The sequence below is a fragment of the Oncorhynchus gorbuscha genome, linkage group LG03 (genome assembly GCF_021184085.1).
Source record: "Oncorhynchus gorbuscha isolate QuinsamMale2020 ecotype Even-year linkage group LG03, OgorEven_v1.0, whole genome shotgun sequence".
In the NCBI taxonomy this organism is placed as follows: Eukaryota; Metazoa; Chordata; class Actinopteri; order Salmoniformes; family Salmonidae; genus Oncorhynchus; species Oncorhynchus gorbuscha.
Genome location: NC_060175.1, coordinates 61,849,272 through 61,869,400, shown reverse-complemented (window position 1 = coordinate 61,869,400; position 20,129 = coordinate 61,849,272). Strand labels below are relative to the sequence as shown.

The 20,129-nt window shown below is 43.0% G+C and overlaps 1 protein-coding gene across 1 annotated transcript; it reads left to right on the top strand.

The window, feature by feature from the left end:
• The first annotated feature begins 1,735 nt into the window (after window positions 1–1,735).
• On the top strand, window positions 1,736–6,485 carry LOC124031666 (14-3-3 protein beta/alpha-2-like). The gene is made up of 6 exons (XM_046343196.1): window positions 1,736–1,893; window positions 3,564–3,865; window positions 3,961–4,084; window positions 4,266–4,429; window positions 4,763–4,858; window positions 5,062–6,485. Exons 2-6 carry the CDS (start codon window positions 3,572–3,574, stop codon window positions 5,116–5,118), a joined length of 735 nt encoding a protein of 244 aa, XP_046199152.1. The 5' UTR covers window positions 1,736–1,893; window positions 3,564–3,571; the 3' UTR covers window positions 5,119–6,485.
• Window positions 6,486–20,129: the final 13,644 nt, after the last annotated feature.

Here is a 20,129-nt window from a genome sequence, read left to right as displayed (position 1 = left end):
CTTGCTGTCCCCAGTCCACCTGACCGTGCTGCTGCTCCAGTTTCAACTGTTCTGCCTTATTATTATTCGACCATGCTGCTCATTTATGAACATTTGAACATCTTGGCCATGTTCTGTTATAATCTCCACCCGGCACAGCCAGAAGAGGACTGGCCACCCCACAGAGCCTGATTCCTCTCTACGTTTCTTCCTAGGTTTTGGCCTTTCTAGGGAGTTTTTCCTAGCCACCGTGCTTCTACACCTGCATTGCTTGCTGTTTGGGGTTTTAGGCTGGGTTTCTGTACAGCACTTTGAGATATCAGCTGATGTACGAAGGGCTATATAAATAAATTTGATTTGATTTGTTCTTCCACAAAACACCAGAAAATGGCCAAATATAGTAGAACCAGCTCCCATGATTTTACTATGAATAAAAATCAAATTGTATTGGTCACATACACATATTTAGCAAATGTTATTGCAGGTGTAGCAAAAAGCTTACAAGCATTTCACTATTAGATGTCCAATGTTTCTTTTAAAAAATCATTTAAAAAGGAACCATTTCACCATATTAAAGCAAGCATTCAGTTCACGTAACAGGGTTGACCTTAAAATAAAGTACCAAATCAATACTGACTGAGGTACTGAGGGCTAAATAACGATGGGGAGCAGGTGTGCGTTATGAGGGTGCCAAGACCGGTGGTTAATACACCGCTGACGTCAAGCATTGGAGAGGGAGTAGGTGTGACACTTGGAGACATTTTGCGGTTAAGAGGTGACACAGAGTTGATGGAGCGACATATCAAAATGCTGAATTTTGGCCCTTCAGCAAGTCTTTATTCATATTAAAAAATAGATTTATTGAATTCTCCATGTTGTCTAAATTAAAGAGCACTTCATATAATATAACAAGCTTTTAAAATGCAATATTGGTGCACGATTTCTACTCGAAATATCAAAGAGATGGAAAAGGAACCCATTTCGTGGTACGACCCACTTACTGTGTAATAAATCCGATACGTTTTCAATGACTAGATGTGTGTTTTTTGGAGGTAAGGAAGGGGTAGGGTGATTCATTACTTTCTTCATAATGTATATGAATGGAAGTTGGGCATTATGGACCCCTGATACATGCAATGACTTGGGGCATGTGAATGCATGCACAAAAAAACAACAACTGATGAACAGCACTGCATTAATGCAATGTACATATGTATGGGTCAACTGTATTATTGGAAAGGAAGTCATTGTAAGATACCGAACACTCTCTCTGCTCATCTTCATTCCAAAGCATGTTGTCTATTTAGCTTTGAGTCATGTTGGCTCATTCTGGCTCAACATACTCACTGTAAAATGTCCTGATCGTCAACTGCACGTTTCATTGAGTAGAGAAAAAGTATTCCAGTAGATAGGATTTTGAAATCAAAGCCCATCTATAGTGAAAGTACACACCTGAACTTTGCATATCTTAAAACACTGCCCAAGTGCATTTGTTTTTCACGCTATCTTCAACAATATTTCAACGCTGTGATGAGATTTGTCCTCCAACTATATTAGTAATGGGGAAATATAATTGCTTCATATGTTCAGGTGCATCCAACATGCATTGCAATCAGTGCTAATTTGAAGATACTGTATGTGTATAGCTGTTCCTCTTACTAGCCAAAACACACTGCATTGTCCTGGTTTAAATAAGGGGTTGAGGTAGCTGAATATAAATGATTAAACCCAATCGATATCATGTCTGTTATATCGTGAAGTATTTTGTTGACATGAAGCTAACGTTAGCTAGCTAAAGGAAACAGAAGTGTCAATGTAGCGGAAGTGGTACTGCCCTGAACGATTCGAGGAGAGAGACGGAGGACGGAGGCTGCATTGTCCAGAGAAAAAGCAGGAATTAAAGCCGTAAAAATTGTGAGTTTGCATACTCGGGGATCCGATAAAAGTTCATTTTTGTCTTATGTTTTTATTTACTGTGTTCAATATTACACAGTATATCCGTTTCGGTGTAATTATATTCGTTAGCCATCACGCTAGCTCGCTAACTTTAATTATACAACGCTCCTCGGTGAAGTGTGCTGAACAAGGACTTGTTTTCTAGGTGGCTAGTAAGCTAACTGAGCTCCTGCCAAACTAGCTAGCTAGGCCATGTACGCGAATTGAAAATGGTTAGCTAACTTATCAGCTATAACTGATAAAGCGGGTAACATGAACTAAATCGTAGTGGAAAATAACCATTGACCTATTCCTACTGAAATGGACATGCGAAAAGTCGATAACCGCAGACATCGTATTTTACAGTTAGCTAGCTACTCCTAGCCATTTGACCGACCTCGCACTATTCTGAGGTGGTGTGCTGCAGCTAGCTGTCGGCTAGCGTCTAACAGGCAGAACACAGGCCTTTGCGGCTGACCCGCAACGTTAGCCGGATAATTGTTTTGATTCAATAACAACACATATGTCTAAGCTAGCTAGTAAACTACTTTAAATTATATCGTTTGACAACGATAGTAACCAACGTTACCTTTTGCGAGTTAAAGTTAGTTACATCAAGCCTCTTACCGCAACGTTAACTAGCTAGCAAATGCCCCGCCATTCAACCATCGTTGCTTTAATATCGCATTAAAAGTGGCTAACGTTAGCTAGTAATAACCAACACGTTAACGCTAGATGCCAAAATAATATACATAACATATGCCCCACTAAAGAGGTTAGGTAGTTAATATATACATACACCAATCGACATTAACCTTCCTATATATGTATTTATTGATTTCAAACGGAGTAGCTAGCTAGGGGCGGGTGAAGACACATCGAAGGGTTATTAATGTCGATTGATTGTTCTGTCAGAATTGGATAGCAGTAGTAAAGTTAACTTGCTTCTAGATAACTCAACGATATGTAAAGGTAGCTTGCTAAATTGATGAAATTATTGACCCATTAATATACATCCCTGGTTAGCAATTTTATGCATGTAGTCTTACAAGTTATGTAGTGAGTGGTGCCGCCCTACGGCCCCACTACGTATTACTGCCACTACTATCTAGTACAAGCTTGCGTGCAAGAACACATTCAGGACATGAACACACCACCATGCCTAGTTGTATGGAACTCTTACAATGGCGGCCATGCACCAGTAAAACATTAAGGCTAAGTGTAGTTCTACATAGCTACCTGTTTTAGCTAACATTCAATTGCAATCATTCAAATTCATAGAAAATTGCATAATCATGGTGCAAATCACTGAAATCACTTATTTATCTATATTTCAAATGGCCTTAGTCCTAGTAATATGAAAGTAGGCAATATCAGATTCCCCTAGACATTAATTCATAAGAATGGCCTAATCTATCTAAAAACCAAAAGAAGGAACATGAACATTAATCAGTTAGATTAACCTACTGCCCTGTGTCACCTCTCAGCAGTTTGAATAAATTCTGTAATTGACTAGTCATATGTAGGGTGCTATAGGTATATCTAATATCAATAGTCCTTTCCTTCATCTGCACAGATATGAGAAAAAGGCCCACCAGACTATTTCGATACACTCTTAACATTCTGCACTCTTTTTTTTCTTCTCACAGACTGAAAAATGGACAAGAACGACCTGGTACAAAAGGCCAAGCTCGCTGAGCAGGCTGAGCGCTATGACGATATGGCTGGGGCCATGAAGTCTGTGACGGAGCAGGGTGGGGAGCTCTCCAATGAGGAGCGCAACCTGCTGTCAGTGGCCTACAAGAACGTTGTGGGGGCACGGCGCTCATCCTGGCGGGTCATCTCCAGCATTGAGCAAAAGACAGAGGGCAATGAGAAGAAGCAAGCCATGGCCAAGGAGTACCGGGAGAAGATTGAAACCGAGCTGCAGGACATCTGCAACGATGTGCTGGTAAGAACTGTTGTGGTCCACCCTCTGAAATATAACTTTTAAATTTCTCTCTAGGTAGGTATGCTGATTTCAATAATTTTTGTCTTCTCTTTCAGGGACTTCTTGACAAGTACCTGATTGCCAATGCAACTGCAGCTGAGAGCAAGGTGTTCTACCTGAAAATGAAAGGCGATTATTATAGATACCTGTCTGAGGTAGCAGCTGGGGATGCAAAAAAGAGTAAGTAAACAAGACAGAGTTTATTTAGTTGTATGAAATACACCAAATCACATAATGACTGCTGATGGATCAGATGTCTGGATAGAGGAATATGTTAAAATATTCCCTAAAGATGTGATGAATTGTACTGCTACACACTAAGTGCTCAAATTCATCCTCTCCCTTCTTGTTGCCTTTAAAGCCACAGTGGATAATTCCCAGCAGGCATACCAGGATGCTTTCGACATCAGCAAGAAGGAGATGCAGCCAACACACCCCATCAGGCTCGGCCTGGCCCTCAACTTCTCTGTCTTTTACTATGAAATCCTCAACAACCCTGAGAAGGCCTGCACCTTGGCCAAGACGGTGAGAGAGCGACTTCAAGTGCCAAATCATGCCGCCTCAGCTTTCACCCCCAAGACAATAAAAAAGTGCTTCACTCAAAGAATGCAGAGCCATTGTGACATGTCTTATCTTGCCAGTTTCTGCATTTGTAAGAAGGCACTTTGGCTCAGTTTGCAAACATGAAATTGGATCTAAAATTGTGCCCATCCTGCAGTTATTTCAGCATACTGCTATTTTAACAAATGACTGGCGTGACAATAACTTAATGCATTTGTATAGCGAAGGGATAGCTGTGTACTGGAATAACTGGTGGCAATTTAGCATTCTATTCTTAGTGTAATTTCTTCTTTACAGGCATTTGATGAAGCCATCGCTGAACTCGACACCTTAAATGAGGATTCCTACAAAGACAGCACTTTGATCATGCAACTACTAAGGGACAACCTGACTGTAAGTATTTTCTTTCTTCTTTTTTTTGTATAATTATTAAATGGCTTGACACCAATTCCTCTTATTGTAATTTCTTCAAGTCAACCCATTGATGCTTCCAGTTACATGCATATGTTTTGTTCATTTCTATGGCATGGTGTAGAAGATACCAAATTCAGTTTGGGGAGTATAATGTAACAAACTTTTTTCTTTTTTTTTTGCAGCTGTGGACATCGGAAAACCAGGGAGATGAGGGAGAGACCGGAGAAGGGGAAAACTAATGGAATTGCACTGTTAATCTACCTACACTCTTAAACACAAATGGCTTATAAACATCCACCTCCACTCCATCAACCCCTCCCCCCTCTGTATGACAAGCAGCCGGAATTGTTCCTGACCAACTAGTTTATCCCTCTCAGGTCACTGAGGCGACAGGGTAATTAATGTTCAGTTGATAGCAGGTTGTCATTTTGTTTGTGAAAATAATGTGGTTGTATTGAGTAGCGAGTCCATGTTGCTGTTATTTAGTTGTTTTTTTTTGTGTGTGTGTGCGCTAAATTGGGTGTGTGAATGACTGACTGTGTTGGGGGCGGGGGTTGTTAATTCTAATCGTCCTTAATTCCTTTGTTCCACCTAGCTGGTTGTGCATATTTTGTTACGGTCATTTTTTTTGTGATTTGTCATGGTATTGCAGATTTAACGTATGGTTATTAAACTGGCAGTTAATTTTCACCAATACTGTGATGCTAAGTGTTATATTTTCTTCCCCACATCACTATTGCTTTTAAAATTCAGTACAATCCTGTATTTAACTAACAGTGCAATTCTGCTGTGTGCTCATACAGAAAGGAGGCAGGCTGTATTGTGACACTGGCATCTGGGCGTTTTGCTCTATAATCACTTTCACAATTTCAAGGTTTGACTAAGGGACCCCTTCGCCATGTTAGATTTCCCCATTATAAGACATTCCACCAGAATTGTATTAGGCTTTATGAAAGGCAGAACTATTTTTGAACAAAGTGGATTATTGTCCTAATGGTATAACTCACTGTTCAAGATCAAGCGCTGATTGAACTCAATACAATAAATTGTATGTGCTTAAATGTTCCATGTATTTTGCAAGATTGACTTTCTTTAAAACCTAAAGTAACTGAACGTTTTTTCGAAAATGTCTTATCACACTGTATCAACCCTGCTTGCAAAATATTCATCTTAAAGCAGTTGTTTTCTCCAATGTTTCTGTGCCTGGTTTTCTATTAGACACTTCAAAATGGAAGACTGTTCATGTCGCTTGTTTGACTGCCAAGAAGTTGAAATTCAGCTTAGACCGTCTTCTATTCTCTCTTAGAATCTCAACATATTTGTTATGTTTGTTCTATGGTTTGTAAGGTATGTCATAATTTGCTCTCATGCCCCTAAACTCCACTGCTTTGAACATAAGCCTCTGAAGCCATTGCTGTACAATTTATTGTGAAGCAGGAGATTGGAGACCCAACCCATACCACAACCCAAGTAAGAAGCAGTGTCACAATATCAACACAACTATTATATCACACATAGTAAGACCCTCATCTACATATAGCGGCCAGTCTGCTTTCTTTAGAGTCAATTCTCATCTTTATCTGAATAAATAAAATGTGGAACAGGCTATCTTGCTTTGTTTTTACTGACCAGTATTCTTTCTTGACAAAAATGTGCTCCTATAACCAGGTTTCTATCAAACATTTTCATGTGATTAAAGTATGTTGGAGAATTGGTTTTAATGACAGGCCTGATGGAAACAGCTGATTTGTCAGTAAACTTTCCAAATGTCGAAAAAACAAAATATACCAGACAAGGAGGGCTCATTTTGTGTCTGTAAAATTGATTGTACGAGATGTGGATGGAAATGCTTTTATACATTAATATCGACAAAAGCATTATATATCGAAGTAAACTTGCAGTCTCACGATATGTTGTGTGGTACTCCCACTGACTCAGGAAAGACATGATGGTTGCTGCCTTTTGACAAATGCAAATTTCATGTAGTATAGGCTATCCTAATTGCATCTGCGAGCTGTTGTTTAGAGCACACGCGCCAGAACACAATATAGCTGAAAATGTTGTGACAAAGGTCATCAGTGAAGTTAATCATTCGATGGAAACCCACTTTGTCTTTATTTGGTACATGGGAATTTAACAGTCAAGTTTTTATATGTACTACGTCATCACGCATGTCAATTTGATGGAAACATCTGGGGAAAATGGATAAGAGCGTCTGCTAAATGACTTAAATATAAATGTAAAATGCACATTGTATTTGTTTTTTAAAATAATGTTATGAAAATCTGTTGCCAATTGGGTGGAAACCTAGCTTGAGACCGTCTATTTTCACAGTGGCACATGGTTGTCAAAAGTTAGAATAGCTGAAAGTAGCTATTAATGAAATTGGGAAAACAGGTTATAGATTAAATATTTGTCTTGCAAAAAACAATAATAGTAATCATTTGTAATCATTTGTAAACTGTCAAAAGTCCAAGTGAAATAAGGTTCTGTTTAAGATTTTTTTTAAAGGCAGAATGTCTTCATCTTTATTATTCAGCAGTATTTACAAAGTACATTATTGTACAATCATTGGTTTTTGCCAATTATCAAATCAAATTTTATTTGTCACATACACATGGTTAGCAGATGTTAGTGCGAGTGTAGCGAAATGCTTGTGCTTCTAGTTCCGACAATGCAGTAATAACCAACAAGTAATCTAGCTAACAATTCCAAAACTACTACCTTATAGACACAAGTGTAAGGGGATAAAGAATATGTACATAAAGATATGAATAGGTGATGGTACAGAGCGGCATAGGCAAGATACAGTAGATGGTATTGAGTGCAGTATATACATATGAGATGAGTATGTAAACAAAGTGGCATAGTTAAAGTGGCTAGTGATACATGTATTACATAAGGATGCAGTAGATGATATAGAGTATAGTATATACGTATACATATGAGATGAATAATGTAGGGTATGTAAACATATTAGGTAGCATTGTTTAAAGTGGCTAGTGATATATTTTACATCATTTCCCATTGATTCCCATTATTAAAGTGGCTGGAGTTGAGTCAGTGTGTTGGCAGCAGCCACTCAATGTTAGTGGTGGCTGTTTAACAGTCTGATGGCCTTGAGATAGAAGCTGTTTTTCAGTCTCGGTCCCAGCTTTGATGCACCTGTACTGACCTCGCCTTCTGGATGATAGCGGGGTGAACAGGCTCGGGTGGTTGCTGTCCTTGATGATCTTTATGGCCTTCCTATGACATCGGGTGGTGTAGGTGTCCTGGAGGGCAGGTAGTTTGCCCCCGGTGATGCGTTGTGCAGACCTCACTACCCTCTGGAGAGCCTTACGGTTGTGGGCGGAGCAGTTGCCATACCAGGCGGTGATGTGCATCTGTAGAAGTTTGTGAGTGCTTTTGGTGACAAGCCAAATTTCTTCAGCCTCCTGAGGTTGAAGAGGTGCTGCTGCGCCTTCTTCACGATGCTGTCTGTGTGGGTGGACCAATTCAGTTTGTCTGTGATGTGTACACCGAGGAACTTAAAACGTACCACCCTCTCCACTACTGTTCCATCGATGTGGATAGGGGGGTGTTCCCTCTGCTGTTTCCTGAAGTCCACAATCATCTCCTTAGTTTTGTTGACGTTGAGTGTGAGGTTATTTTCCTGACACCACACTCCGAGGGCCCTCACCTCCTCCCTGTAGGCCATCTCGTCGTTGTTGGTAATCAAGCCTACCACTGTTGTGTCGTCCGCAAACTTGATGATTGAGTTGGAGGCGTGCGTGGCCACGCAGTCGTGGGTGAACAGGGAGTACAGGAGAGGGCTCAGAACGCACCCTTGTGGGGCCCCAGTGTTGAGGATCTGCGGGGTGGAGATGTTGTTGCCTACCCTCACCACCTGGGGGTGGCCCATCAGGAAGTCCAGTACCCAGTTGACGAGCTTGGAGGGCACTATGGTGTTAAATGCCGAGCTGTAGTCGATGAACAGCATTCTCACATAGGTATTCCTCTTGTTCAGATGGGTTAGGGCAGTGTGCAGTGTGGTTGAGATTGCATCATCTGTGGACCTATTTGGGCGGTAAGCAAATTGGAGTGGGTCTAGGGTGTCAGGTAGGGTGGAGGTGATATGGTCCTTGACTAGTCTCTCAAAGCACTCCATGATGACGGAAGTGAGTGCTACGGGCGGTAGTCGTTTAGCTCAGTTACCTTAGCTTTCTTGGGAACAGGAACAATGGTGGCCCTCTTGAAGCATGTGGGAACAACAGACTGGAATAGGGATTGATTGAATATGTCCGTAAACACACCAGCCAGCTGGTCTGCGCATGCTCTGAGGGCGCGGCTGGGGATGCCGTCTGGGCCTGCAGCCTTGCGAGGGTTGACACGTTTAAATGTTTTCCTCACGTCGGCTGCAGTGAAGGAGAGTCCGCATGTTTTAGTTGCGGGCAGTGTCAGTGGCACTGTATTGTCCTCAAAGCGGGCAAAAAAGTTAGTCTGCCTGGGAGCAAGACATCCTGGTCCGTGACTGGGCTGGATTTCATCTTGTAGTCCGTGATTGACTGTAGACCCTGCCACATGCCTCTTGTGTCTGAGCCATTGAATTGAGATTCCACTTTGTCTCTGTACTGACGCTTAGCTTGTTTGATAGCCTTACGGAGGGAATAGCTGCACTGTTTGTATTCAGTCATGTTGCCAGACACCTTGCCCTGATTAAAAGCAGTGGTTCGCGCTTTCAGTTTCACGCGAATGCTGCCATCAATCAACGGTTTCTGGTTTGGGAATGTTTTAATCGTTGCTATGGGAACGACATCTTCAACGCACGTTCTAATGAACTCGCACACCGAATCAGCGTATTCGTCAATATTCCCATCTGACGCAATACGAAACATGTCCCAGTCCACGTGATGGAAGCAGTCTTGGAGTGTAGAGTCAGCTTGGTCTGACCAGCGTTGGACAGACCTCAGCGTGGGAGCCTCTTGTTTTAATTTCTGTCTGTAGGCAGGGATCAGCAAAATGGAGTCGTGGTCAGCTTTTCCGAAAGGGGGGCGGGGCAGGGCCTTATATGCGTCGCGGAAGTTAGAGTAACAATGATCCAAGGTTTTACCACCCCTGGTTGCGCAATCGATATGCTGATAAAATTTAGGGGGTCTTGTTTTCAGATTGGCTTTGTTAAAATCCCCAGCTACAATGAATGCAGCCTCCGGATAAATGTTTTCCAGTTTGCAAAGAGTTAAATAAAGTTCGTTCAGAGCCATCGATGTGTCTGCTTGGGGGGGGAGATATACGGCTGTGATTATAATCGAAGAGAATTCTCTTGGAAGATAATGCGGTCTACATTTGATTGTGAGGAATTCTAAATCAGGTGAACAGAAGGATTTGAGTTCCTGTATGTTTCCTTCATCACACCATGTCCCGTTAGTCATGAGGCATACGCCCCCGCCACTCTTCTTACCAGATAGATGTTTGTTTCTGTCGGCGCGATGCGTGGAGAAACCCGTTGGCTGCACCGCCCTGGATAGCGTTTTCCCAGTAAGCCATGTTTCCGTAAAGCAGAGAACGTTGCAGTCTCTGATGTCCCTCTGGAATGCCACCCTTGCTCGGATTTCATCAACCTTGTTGTCGAGAGACTGGACATTGGCAAGAAGAATACTGGGAAGTGGTGCGCGATGTGCCCTTTTTCGGAGTCTGACCAGAACACCGCCGCGTTTCCCTCTTTTTCGGAGTCGTTTCCTTGGGTCGCTGCATGCGATCCATTCCGTTGTCCTGTTTGTAAGGCAGAACACAGGATCCGCGTCGCGGAAAACATATTCTTGGTCGTACTGATGGTGAGTTGACGCTGATCTTATATTCAGTAGTTCTTCTCGACTGTATGTAATGAAACCTAAGATGACCTGGGGTACTAATGTAAGAAATAACACGTAAAAAAAAACAAAAAACTGCATAGTTTCCTAGGAACGCGAAGCGAGGCGGCCATCTCAGTCGGCGCCGGAAGTAAAAAAAAAAAAACAACACAGGCAAACGGTGTGTTTTACAATACCGAGTTGGTAATAAGGCATTATTTGTTAGACCAGATGGGAAAACGTATGTGTGAGCATTTGGAATAAGATTTTTTTTAAATTAAATATTTTTGATACAGATGTTATTAGCAACTTCTAGAGTAGCTAGCTAGCTTTAGCTTGGTACCTAGCTAGCGTCAATGCAACCAGCCTGAAACTGCAGTCATTTTCAATATTCTAAGCAATGATGTAGGAATCGTAAGTATTAGCTAGGTAGCCACTTGTTGTTCGCCTATTGGAACTGAACTTAAGTTTATGAAAAATAACTAGCTAGCCATCTACTTATTCCTGTTGCCCATGGCTAAAACCATAAGCAGCCAGTTAGCATCGTTCGTGGACGGTGGGTGTTCGCAGACTTTTTTAGTGAAGCTTTGACAGTGCTACTGATAGTGGTGCTTTGCTAACACAACTCCAGCACACACAGGATTCTATAATAGAACTGTGTTACTTGTGTGAGGTTCTGTGTTATACACTATATCCCGTTACCATATCATATGTGATGTAATATTATTTGCTGTTGGCTTGTGTGGGTATGTATATGTGTTATGCAACACAGCTGACTTGAGACATTGTTAACAGTTTCAGGGCCATGGGCCTTTCTTGTGATGGAAAAATACAGAGTAACATAACGTAGTGTAGGGAAAAAACGGTCTTTTGTTAGATAACAGGAGCCAGGTGCGTGATAAGCGCCTAGGGGGTGGGACCAGCTAGGGCGCCAACAATCAACGATAGGCTGAGTGAGTTTAAACCACGACCACTCTCTACTCTGACAGGCCGGCTCAGACGCAGGAACTACTTCTGTCAGAGTATATTATAATTTTGTCAGAAACAAGTCAGTTCTCTGTTTGCCCTGCGAGGTGTGACAGAGAGTCCGTATATACGAAAATTGCATTTACCACTTATTGCTTAGCTAATAAAAACTACATAGTATACAATCGGTGACTCATTGTCATATTTATCCTGATACCAGATTTGAATTTACGCGACTCTAACATGGTGACCTTGACGTGATCTGGTAAAAGGACATGGCTGGACATTGGTGTGCCAGCCGATTGGCCAGTACTGTCGCCGGACGGTGTCTCTCACAAATCCTGACCGGTCAACTAAAAAGGGTAAGCAGACACCTGTTGTGAAAAACTAAAGTTCTGCTCATTGGAGTTATCCAATGTAGTTTTGTGAGACACCTGTTTACATTTACATTTAAGTCATTTAGCAGACGCTCTTATCCAGAGCGACTTACAAATTGGTGCATTCACCTTATGACATCCAGTGGAACAGTCACTTTACAATAGTGCATCTAAATCTTAAAGGGGGGGGGGGGGGGGTGAGAGGGATTACTTATCCTATCCTAGGTATTCCTTAAAGAGGTGGGGTTTCCGCTGTTGACTCCGCTGTCCTGGCGTCGTGAGGGAGTTTGTTCCACCATTGGGGGGGCCAGAGCAGCGAACAGTTTTGACTGGGCTGAGCGGGAACTGTACTTCCTCAGTGGTAGGGAGGCGAGCAGGCCAGAGGTGGATGAACGCAGTGCCCTTGTTTGGGTGTAGGGCCTGATCAGAGCCTGGAGGTACTGAGGTGCCGTTCCCCTCACAGCTCCGTAGGCAAGCACCATGGTCTTGTAGCGGATGCGAGCTTCAACTGGAAGCCAGTGGAGAGAGCGGAGGAGCGGGGTGACGTGAGAGAACTTGGGAAGGTTGAACACCAGACGGGCTGCGGCGTTCTGGATGAGTTGTAGGGGTTTAATGGCACAGGCAAGGAGCCCAGCCAACAGCGAGTTGCAGTAATCCAGACGGGAGATGACAAGTGCCTGGATTAGGACCTGCGCCGCTTCCTGTGTGAGGCAGGGTCGTACTCTGCGGATGTTGTAGAGCATGAACCTACAGGAACGGGCCACCGCCTTGATGTTAGTTGAGAATGACAGGGTGTTGTCCAGGATCACGCCAAGGTTCTTAGCGCTCTGGGAGGAGGACACAATGGAGTTGTCAACCGTGATGGCGAGATCATGGAACGGGCAGTCCTTCCCCGGGAGGAAGAGCAGCTCCGTCTTGCCGAGGTTCAGCTTGAGGTGGTGATCCGTCATCCACACTGATATGTCTGCCAGACATGCAGAGATGCGATTCGCCACCTGGTCATCAGAAGGGGGAAAGGAGAATATTAATTGTGTGTCGTCTGCATAGCAATGATAGGAGAGACCATGTGAGGTTATGACAGAGCCAAGTGACTTGGTGTATAGCGAGAATAGGAGAGGGCCTAAAACAGAGCCCTGGGGGACACCAGTGGTGAGAGCGCGTGGTGAGGAGACAGATTCTCGCCACGCCACCTGGTAGGAGCGACCTGTCAGGTAGGACGCAATCCAAGCGTGGGCCGCGCCGGAGATGCCCAACTCGGAGAGGGTGGAGAGGAGGATCTGATGGTTCACAGTATCGAAGGCAGCCGATAGGTCTAGAAGGATGAGAGCAGAGGAGAGAGAGTTAGCTTTAGCAGTGCGGAGCGCGTAAGGGAGAAGGTCTCCGGAAATGGTCTGGAGAAGAGAGGAGGGGATAGGGTCAAGCGGGCAGGTTGTTGGGCGGCCGGCCGTCACAAGACGCAAGATTTCATCTGGAGAGAGAGGGGAGAAAGAGGTCAGAGCACAGGGTAGGGCAGTGTGAGCTGAACCAGCGGTGTCGTTTGACTTAGCAAACGAGGATCGGATGTCGTCGACCTTCTTTTCAAAATGGTTGACGAAGTCATCTGCAGAGAGGGAGGAGGGGGGGGAGGAGGATTCAGAAGGGAGGAGAAGGTGGCAAAGAGCTTCCTAGGGTTAGAGGCAGATGCTTGGAATTTAGAGTGGTAGAAAGTGGCTTTAGCAGCAGAGACAGAGGAGGAAAATGTAGAGAGGAGGGAGTGAAAGGATGCCAGGTCCGCAGGGAGGCGAGTTTTCCTCCATTTCCGCTCGGCTGCCCGGAGCCCTGTTCTGTGAGCTCGCAATGAGTCGTCGAGCCACGGAGCGGGAGGGGAGGACCGAGCCGGCCTGGAGGATAGGGGACATAGAGTCAAAGGATGCAGAGAGGGAGGAGAGGAGGGTTGAAGAGGCAGAATCAGGAGATAGGTTGGAGAAGGTTTGAGCAGAGGGAAGAGATGATAGGATGGAAGAGGAGAGAGTAGCGGGGGAGAGAGAGCGAAGGTTGGGACGGCGCGATACCATCCGAGTAGGGGCAGTGTGGGAGGTGTTGGATGAGAGCGAGAGGGAAAAGGATACAAGGTAGTGGTCGGAGACTTGATTTGATGTAAGTTACTAAATGTAAACTATTATGATGTGTGAGATTGGAAAAAATACATAGTATAAAATCGGTGACTCATTGTTATATTTATCCTGATACCAGATTCAAATTTACGCAACTCTAACACTACTTTGAAGAATCTAAAAAAATTTAGATTTGTTTAACACTTTTTTGGTTACTACATGATTCCATAGTTTTGATGTCTGCACTATTATTCTATAATGTAGAAAATGGTTAAAAAATAAATTAAATAAAAACCTTGAATGAGTAGGTGTGTCCAAACTTTTGACTGGTACCGTATATATGATTTGTATTTTTTTGTATAAGATTCAAACAGGTGAGGAGACTGGGGAGGGGGGACTCTTATGACATTGCCAGCAGTAAGATTTGAGTTCGACTTCCAAAAAGACAAGGAATTTAACTTTCAAATGTCACTTTCCCACCAAACTCACTGGAAACAACCACTGAGTTAAATAGGTTAATGAGGTAGTCTTTGGTGATTTGTGAGGTTCAGACATTGTTGTGTAACATTACTCAAATGTTTATGGAGGGCAGGTGCTAGCATAGACCTCACACAACCAGTTCAGACATAACAGAGTTGCCACACTAGGCTTGATAGGCCATTCTGATCCTCAGCTCGTCAATTCCGTTATGTGCCACAGGTGACACCTCCCCTTCCACCCCCACCCAAGAGACAGACCATGTGTCTCAAGTTCCAGGTCAGATAAACTAACTAGCCTAAATCTGTAAGAGACTTGGTAACGTCATATAAGATAGCAGTCAATGAAATAGTGCAAAACAGTCTCCAACTCAACGTCAGTTTCAATTATGTTGTCTGCCATTTTCAGTCTCTATCTTCTTCACTCTCTCCGTATTTGCAGGATGGACAGCACTGGTTAATCATACCCATTGTCCTCCCAGTACACAGGGGACCTGCACCTTGATGTCACAGAGGCCATACTCTACCAGAAGTTCTCTACTGCTGGACCCATCATGTCCATCTTCGTCTGTCATGATGTCATCACTCGCAGGTCCCTAGAATAAGCCTACATCAACTTCCAGCAGCCCACTGATGGTAATATTATTTTTCTATTCAGATTTTTACTACGTATCAATCATGGACAAATAGACATAAGCTGATGGTAACTGACACCATATGAGAGCTTTGTCTGTCTCTAACTAGAGCCACTCCAAAGGTCAACTACATTGAAGTATACTTTGATATTTGCTTTGATCAGCTGGATGGAAAGATTAATCCTGCTAATTGATTAATATTCCAATGATTAAACCAATTAAATATATTAGTTTATTCATGGACATTTGTGTGTTGAGCTGATGTTTGATGCAGTGGATGTCTTTACTCTTAATTTTTTACTGCGGAATGTGCTCTGGATACAATGAACGATGAGGTCCTCAAGGGTCGACCTACCAGGGCTACGGAAGTCTGGAGCTGGAAACATTTTTATCAAGAAAATGGACGGGTCCATTGACAACATGAACATGTGTCATATACAGTGGGGCAAAAAAGTATTTAGTCAGCCACCAATTGTGCAAGTTCTCCCACTTAAAAAGATGAGGCCTGTAATGTTCATCATAGGTACACTTCAACTATGACAGACAAAATGAGGGGGGAAAAATCCAGAAAATCACATTTTAGGACTTTTAATGAATTTATTTGCAAATTATGGTGGAAAATAAGTATTTGGTCACCTAAAAACAAGCAAGATTTCTGGCTCTCACAGACCTGTAACTTCTTCTTTAAGAGGCTCCTCTGTCTTCCACTCATTACCTGTATTAATGGCACCTGTTTGAACTTGTTATTAGTCACACTCCAAACTCCACTATGGCCAAGGCCAAGACCAAAGAGCTGTCAAAGGACACCAGAAACAAAATTGTAGACCTGCACCAGGCTGGGAAGACTGAATCTGCAATAGGTAAGCAGCTTGGTTTGAAGAAATCAACTGTGGGAGCAATTATTAGGAAATGGAAGACATACAAGACCAATGATAATCTCCCTCGATCTTGGGCTCCACGCAAGATCTCAAAATGATCACAAGAACGGTGAGCAAAAATCCCAGAACCACACGGGAGGGACCTAGTGAATGACCTGCAGGGAGCTGGGACCAAAGTAACAAAGCCTACCATCAGTAACACTACGCCGCCAGGGACTCAAATCCTGCAGTGCCAGACGTGTCCCCCTGCTTAAGCCAGTACATTTCCAGGCCCGTATGAAGTTTGCTAGAGAGCATTTGGATGATCCAGAAGAAGATTGGGAGGATGTCATATGGTCAGATGAAACCAAAATATAACTTTTTGGTAAAAACTCAACTTGTTGTGTTTGGAGGACAAAGAATGCTGAGTTGCATCCAAAGAACACCATACCTACTGTGAAGCATGGGGGTGGAAACATCATGCTTTGGGGCTGTTTTTCTGCAAAGGGACCAGGACGACTGATCCGTGCAAAGGAAAGAATGAATGGGGCCATGTATAGTGAGATTTTGAGTGAAAACCTCTTTCCATTAGCAAGGGCATTGAAGATGAAACGTGGCTGGGTCTTTCAGCATGACAATGATCCCAAACACACCGCCCCGGCAACGAAGGACTGGCTTCGTAAGAAGCATTTCAAGGTCCTGGAGTGGCCTAGCCAGTCTCCAGATCTCAACCCCATAGAAAATCTTTGGAGGGAGTTGAAAGTCCGTGTTGCCCAGCAACATCCCCCAAACATCACTGTTCTCGAGGAGATCTGCATGGAGGAATGGGCCAAAATACCAGAAACAGTGTGTGAAAACCTTGTGAAGATGTTTGACCTCTGCAATTGCCAACAAAGGGTATATAACAAAGTATTGAGAAACCTTTGTTATTGACCAAATACTTATTTTCCACCATAATTTGCAAATAAATTCATTAAAAATCCTACAATGTGATTTTCTGGATTTTTTTCTCATTTTGTCTGTCATAGTTGAAGTGTACCTATGATAAAAAGATGAGAGGCCTGTAATTTAAGTGGGAGAACTTGCACAATTGGTGGCTGACTAAATACTTTTATCACATTTACAAAAGTATTCAGACCCTTTACTCAGTACTTTGTTGAAGCACCTTTGGCAGCGATTACAGTATTGATTGTTCTTAGGTATGACACTACAAGCTTGGCACACCTGTATTTGGGGAGTTTCTCCCATTCTTCTCTGCAGATCCTCTCAAGCTCTGTCAGGTTGGATGGGGAGCGTTACTGCACAGCTATTTTCAGGTCTCTCCAGAGATGTTCGATCGTGTTCAAGACCTGGTTCTGGCTGGGTCACTCTAGGACATTCAGAGACATGTCCCGAAGTCACTCCTGTGTTGTCTTGGCTGTATGCTTAGGGTCGTTGTCCTGTTGGAAGGTGAACCTTATTTGGTACCATTCCCCAGAGCTATGCCTCGACACGATCCCGTTTCTGAGCTCTACGGACAATTCCTTCGACCTCATGGCTTGATTTTTGCTCTGACATGCACTGTCAACTCTGGGACCTTACATACACAGGTGTGTGCCTTTCCAAATCACATCCAATCAATTGAATTTACCGCAGGTGGACTCCAATCAAGTTGTAGATACATCTCAAGGATGATCAATGGAAACAGGATGCACCTGAACTCAATTTTGAATCTCATTGCAATGGGTGTGAATACTTATGTCAATAAGGTATCTGTTTTTATTTTTAATACATTTGCAAAAATGTCAACCTGTTTTCGCTTTGACATTATTGGATATTGTGTGTAGTTTGCTGATGATTTTGTTTTATTTAATCCATTTTAGAACAAGGCTGTAACGTAACAAAATGTAGAAAACATCAAGGGGTCTGAACACTTTTCGAAGGCACTGTATAAGCTTCTTTCTGTTCTTGGTATCCCAGGCAGGACCCTCAGTGTGCGGTTGATGATGTAAGAAAGGGGCCGGTCTCTTGGATTTGTAAACTATGGAAACCAATACTACCCTGAAGTTGCTTCCTTATGTGTCATCTCTTCATCAACCAGCATGATGTCATTATAATGTGAAAATTGGGAACATGACATTTAAAATTGGGCTTTTTGAGTCGACTTTGATTGCTTTTAGGCAGTTGAGGAGATGAATGGGAAATAACTTATTCCTGGTCGAGTTTTGTACGCGAGCCATGCTCAGAAGAGGATTGCGCGACAGGGGGAGCTGAAACGGAAGTTTAAGCTGATGAAACAGGAACGCATCCACCACTATCAGGTACTTTGGGGAAATGCACACACCTGTGTCATGAAGAAAAATGTCTTTAACCTAAATTAATTGGAAGAAGTGTTTTGTGTTGATTCAGTGGGTCAATTTGCACATCAAGAACTTGCGAAACTCAGGAAGGAGTTTGCCCCTTACATCACCATCACAGGTGCCAAGGTAGTAATACCCATACTTTATCATAAGTAGCCATCCAATGATGTATCACAAAGGTGAACGAGATGAACAGTGACTGAGATGAACAGCCCCATCATTGCCACCAAGCCGCTGTATGTGGCTCTAGCCCAGTGCGAGGAGGGGAATAACAAGTACATGAAGAGGCTGAGCACCGTCGGGACCATGCCCAGCCCAGTTATCGACTCCTACCAGCAGGCAGGCTACTACATGTCTGCTGTGCCTCAGGTTCGTAGTACAGTTGGAGGGAGGAGGTAATCACTAGATAGCTCACAGGCTTGCTAATTTTGTCTGTTACCTTTAGTCTTTTATCTTAGGACTGGCCTGGAAGAGGCGACTCCAGGATGCTGGTCTTCGCGGCAGAGTTGCAAAGATAAAGCCATATCTGGCCAATAAAAAAAAAAGATTAAGATGGGCAAAAGAACACAGACAGTGGACAGAGGAACTCTGCCTAGAAGGCCAGCATCTTGGAGTCACCTCTTCACTGTTGACGTTGAGGCTGGTGTTTTGCGGGTACTATTTAATGAAGCTGCCAGTTGAGGACTTGTGAGGTGTCTGTTTCTCAAACTAGACACTCTAATGTACTTGTCCTCTTGCTCAGTTGTGCACCGGGGCCTCCCACTCCTCTTTCTAGTCTGGTTAGAGCCAGTCTGCACTGTTCTGTGAAGGGAGTAGTACACAGCGTTGTACGAGTTATTCAGTTTCTTGGCAATCTCTCAGAACAAGAATAGACTCACGAGTTTCAGAAGAAAGGGCTTTGTTTCTAGCCATTTTGAGCCTGTAATCGAACCCACAAATTCTGATGCTCCAGATACGCAACTAGTCTAAAGGCCAGTTTTATTGCTGCTTTAATTAGCACAACAGTTTATCTGTGCTAACATAATTGCAAAAGTGTTTTCTAATGATCAATTAGTGCCATTGGAACACAGGAGTGATGGATGCTGATAATGGGCCTCTGTACGCCTATGTAGATATTCCATTCCAGCTACAATAGTCATTTATAACATTAACAATGTCTACTCTGTATTTCTGATCAATTTAAATTATTTTAAATGGAACGCTTTTTTTGTGCTTTTCTTTAAAAAACCAGGACATTTCTAAGTGACCCCAAACTTTTGAACAGTTGTGCATATGTGAAAATAAAATCATGCTTTTTGCAGTGGGTTATGTTTATTCTACCAGTGTTAAAATGTAAGGAAGAGTCATATTTTGTGCTTTAAACCTGTGTATCACATCTAATTTGTTGTGGATCTGCGGAATGAAATCCCCTTCAATTTCTCTGTTATTTAGCAATGAACAATAGAATATTGATGTGTGAAATTGTGGCAAGGATTGTGATGTGACTAATTCCTTGGAGAAGTAGTTAATGTTGATAATAGCCTAATACCCCAATGGGATCTTTCAAAGGTGAAAACAAACTAGAGGCAAGAGGGGATCATATTGAGATGGGAATAGTTTCTGAATGTTCCAATAATAACATCATGGAGACATTCAAACGAACCGATAGGTACAGGTACCAATTGAAACACCTTGGCTCATGC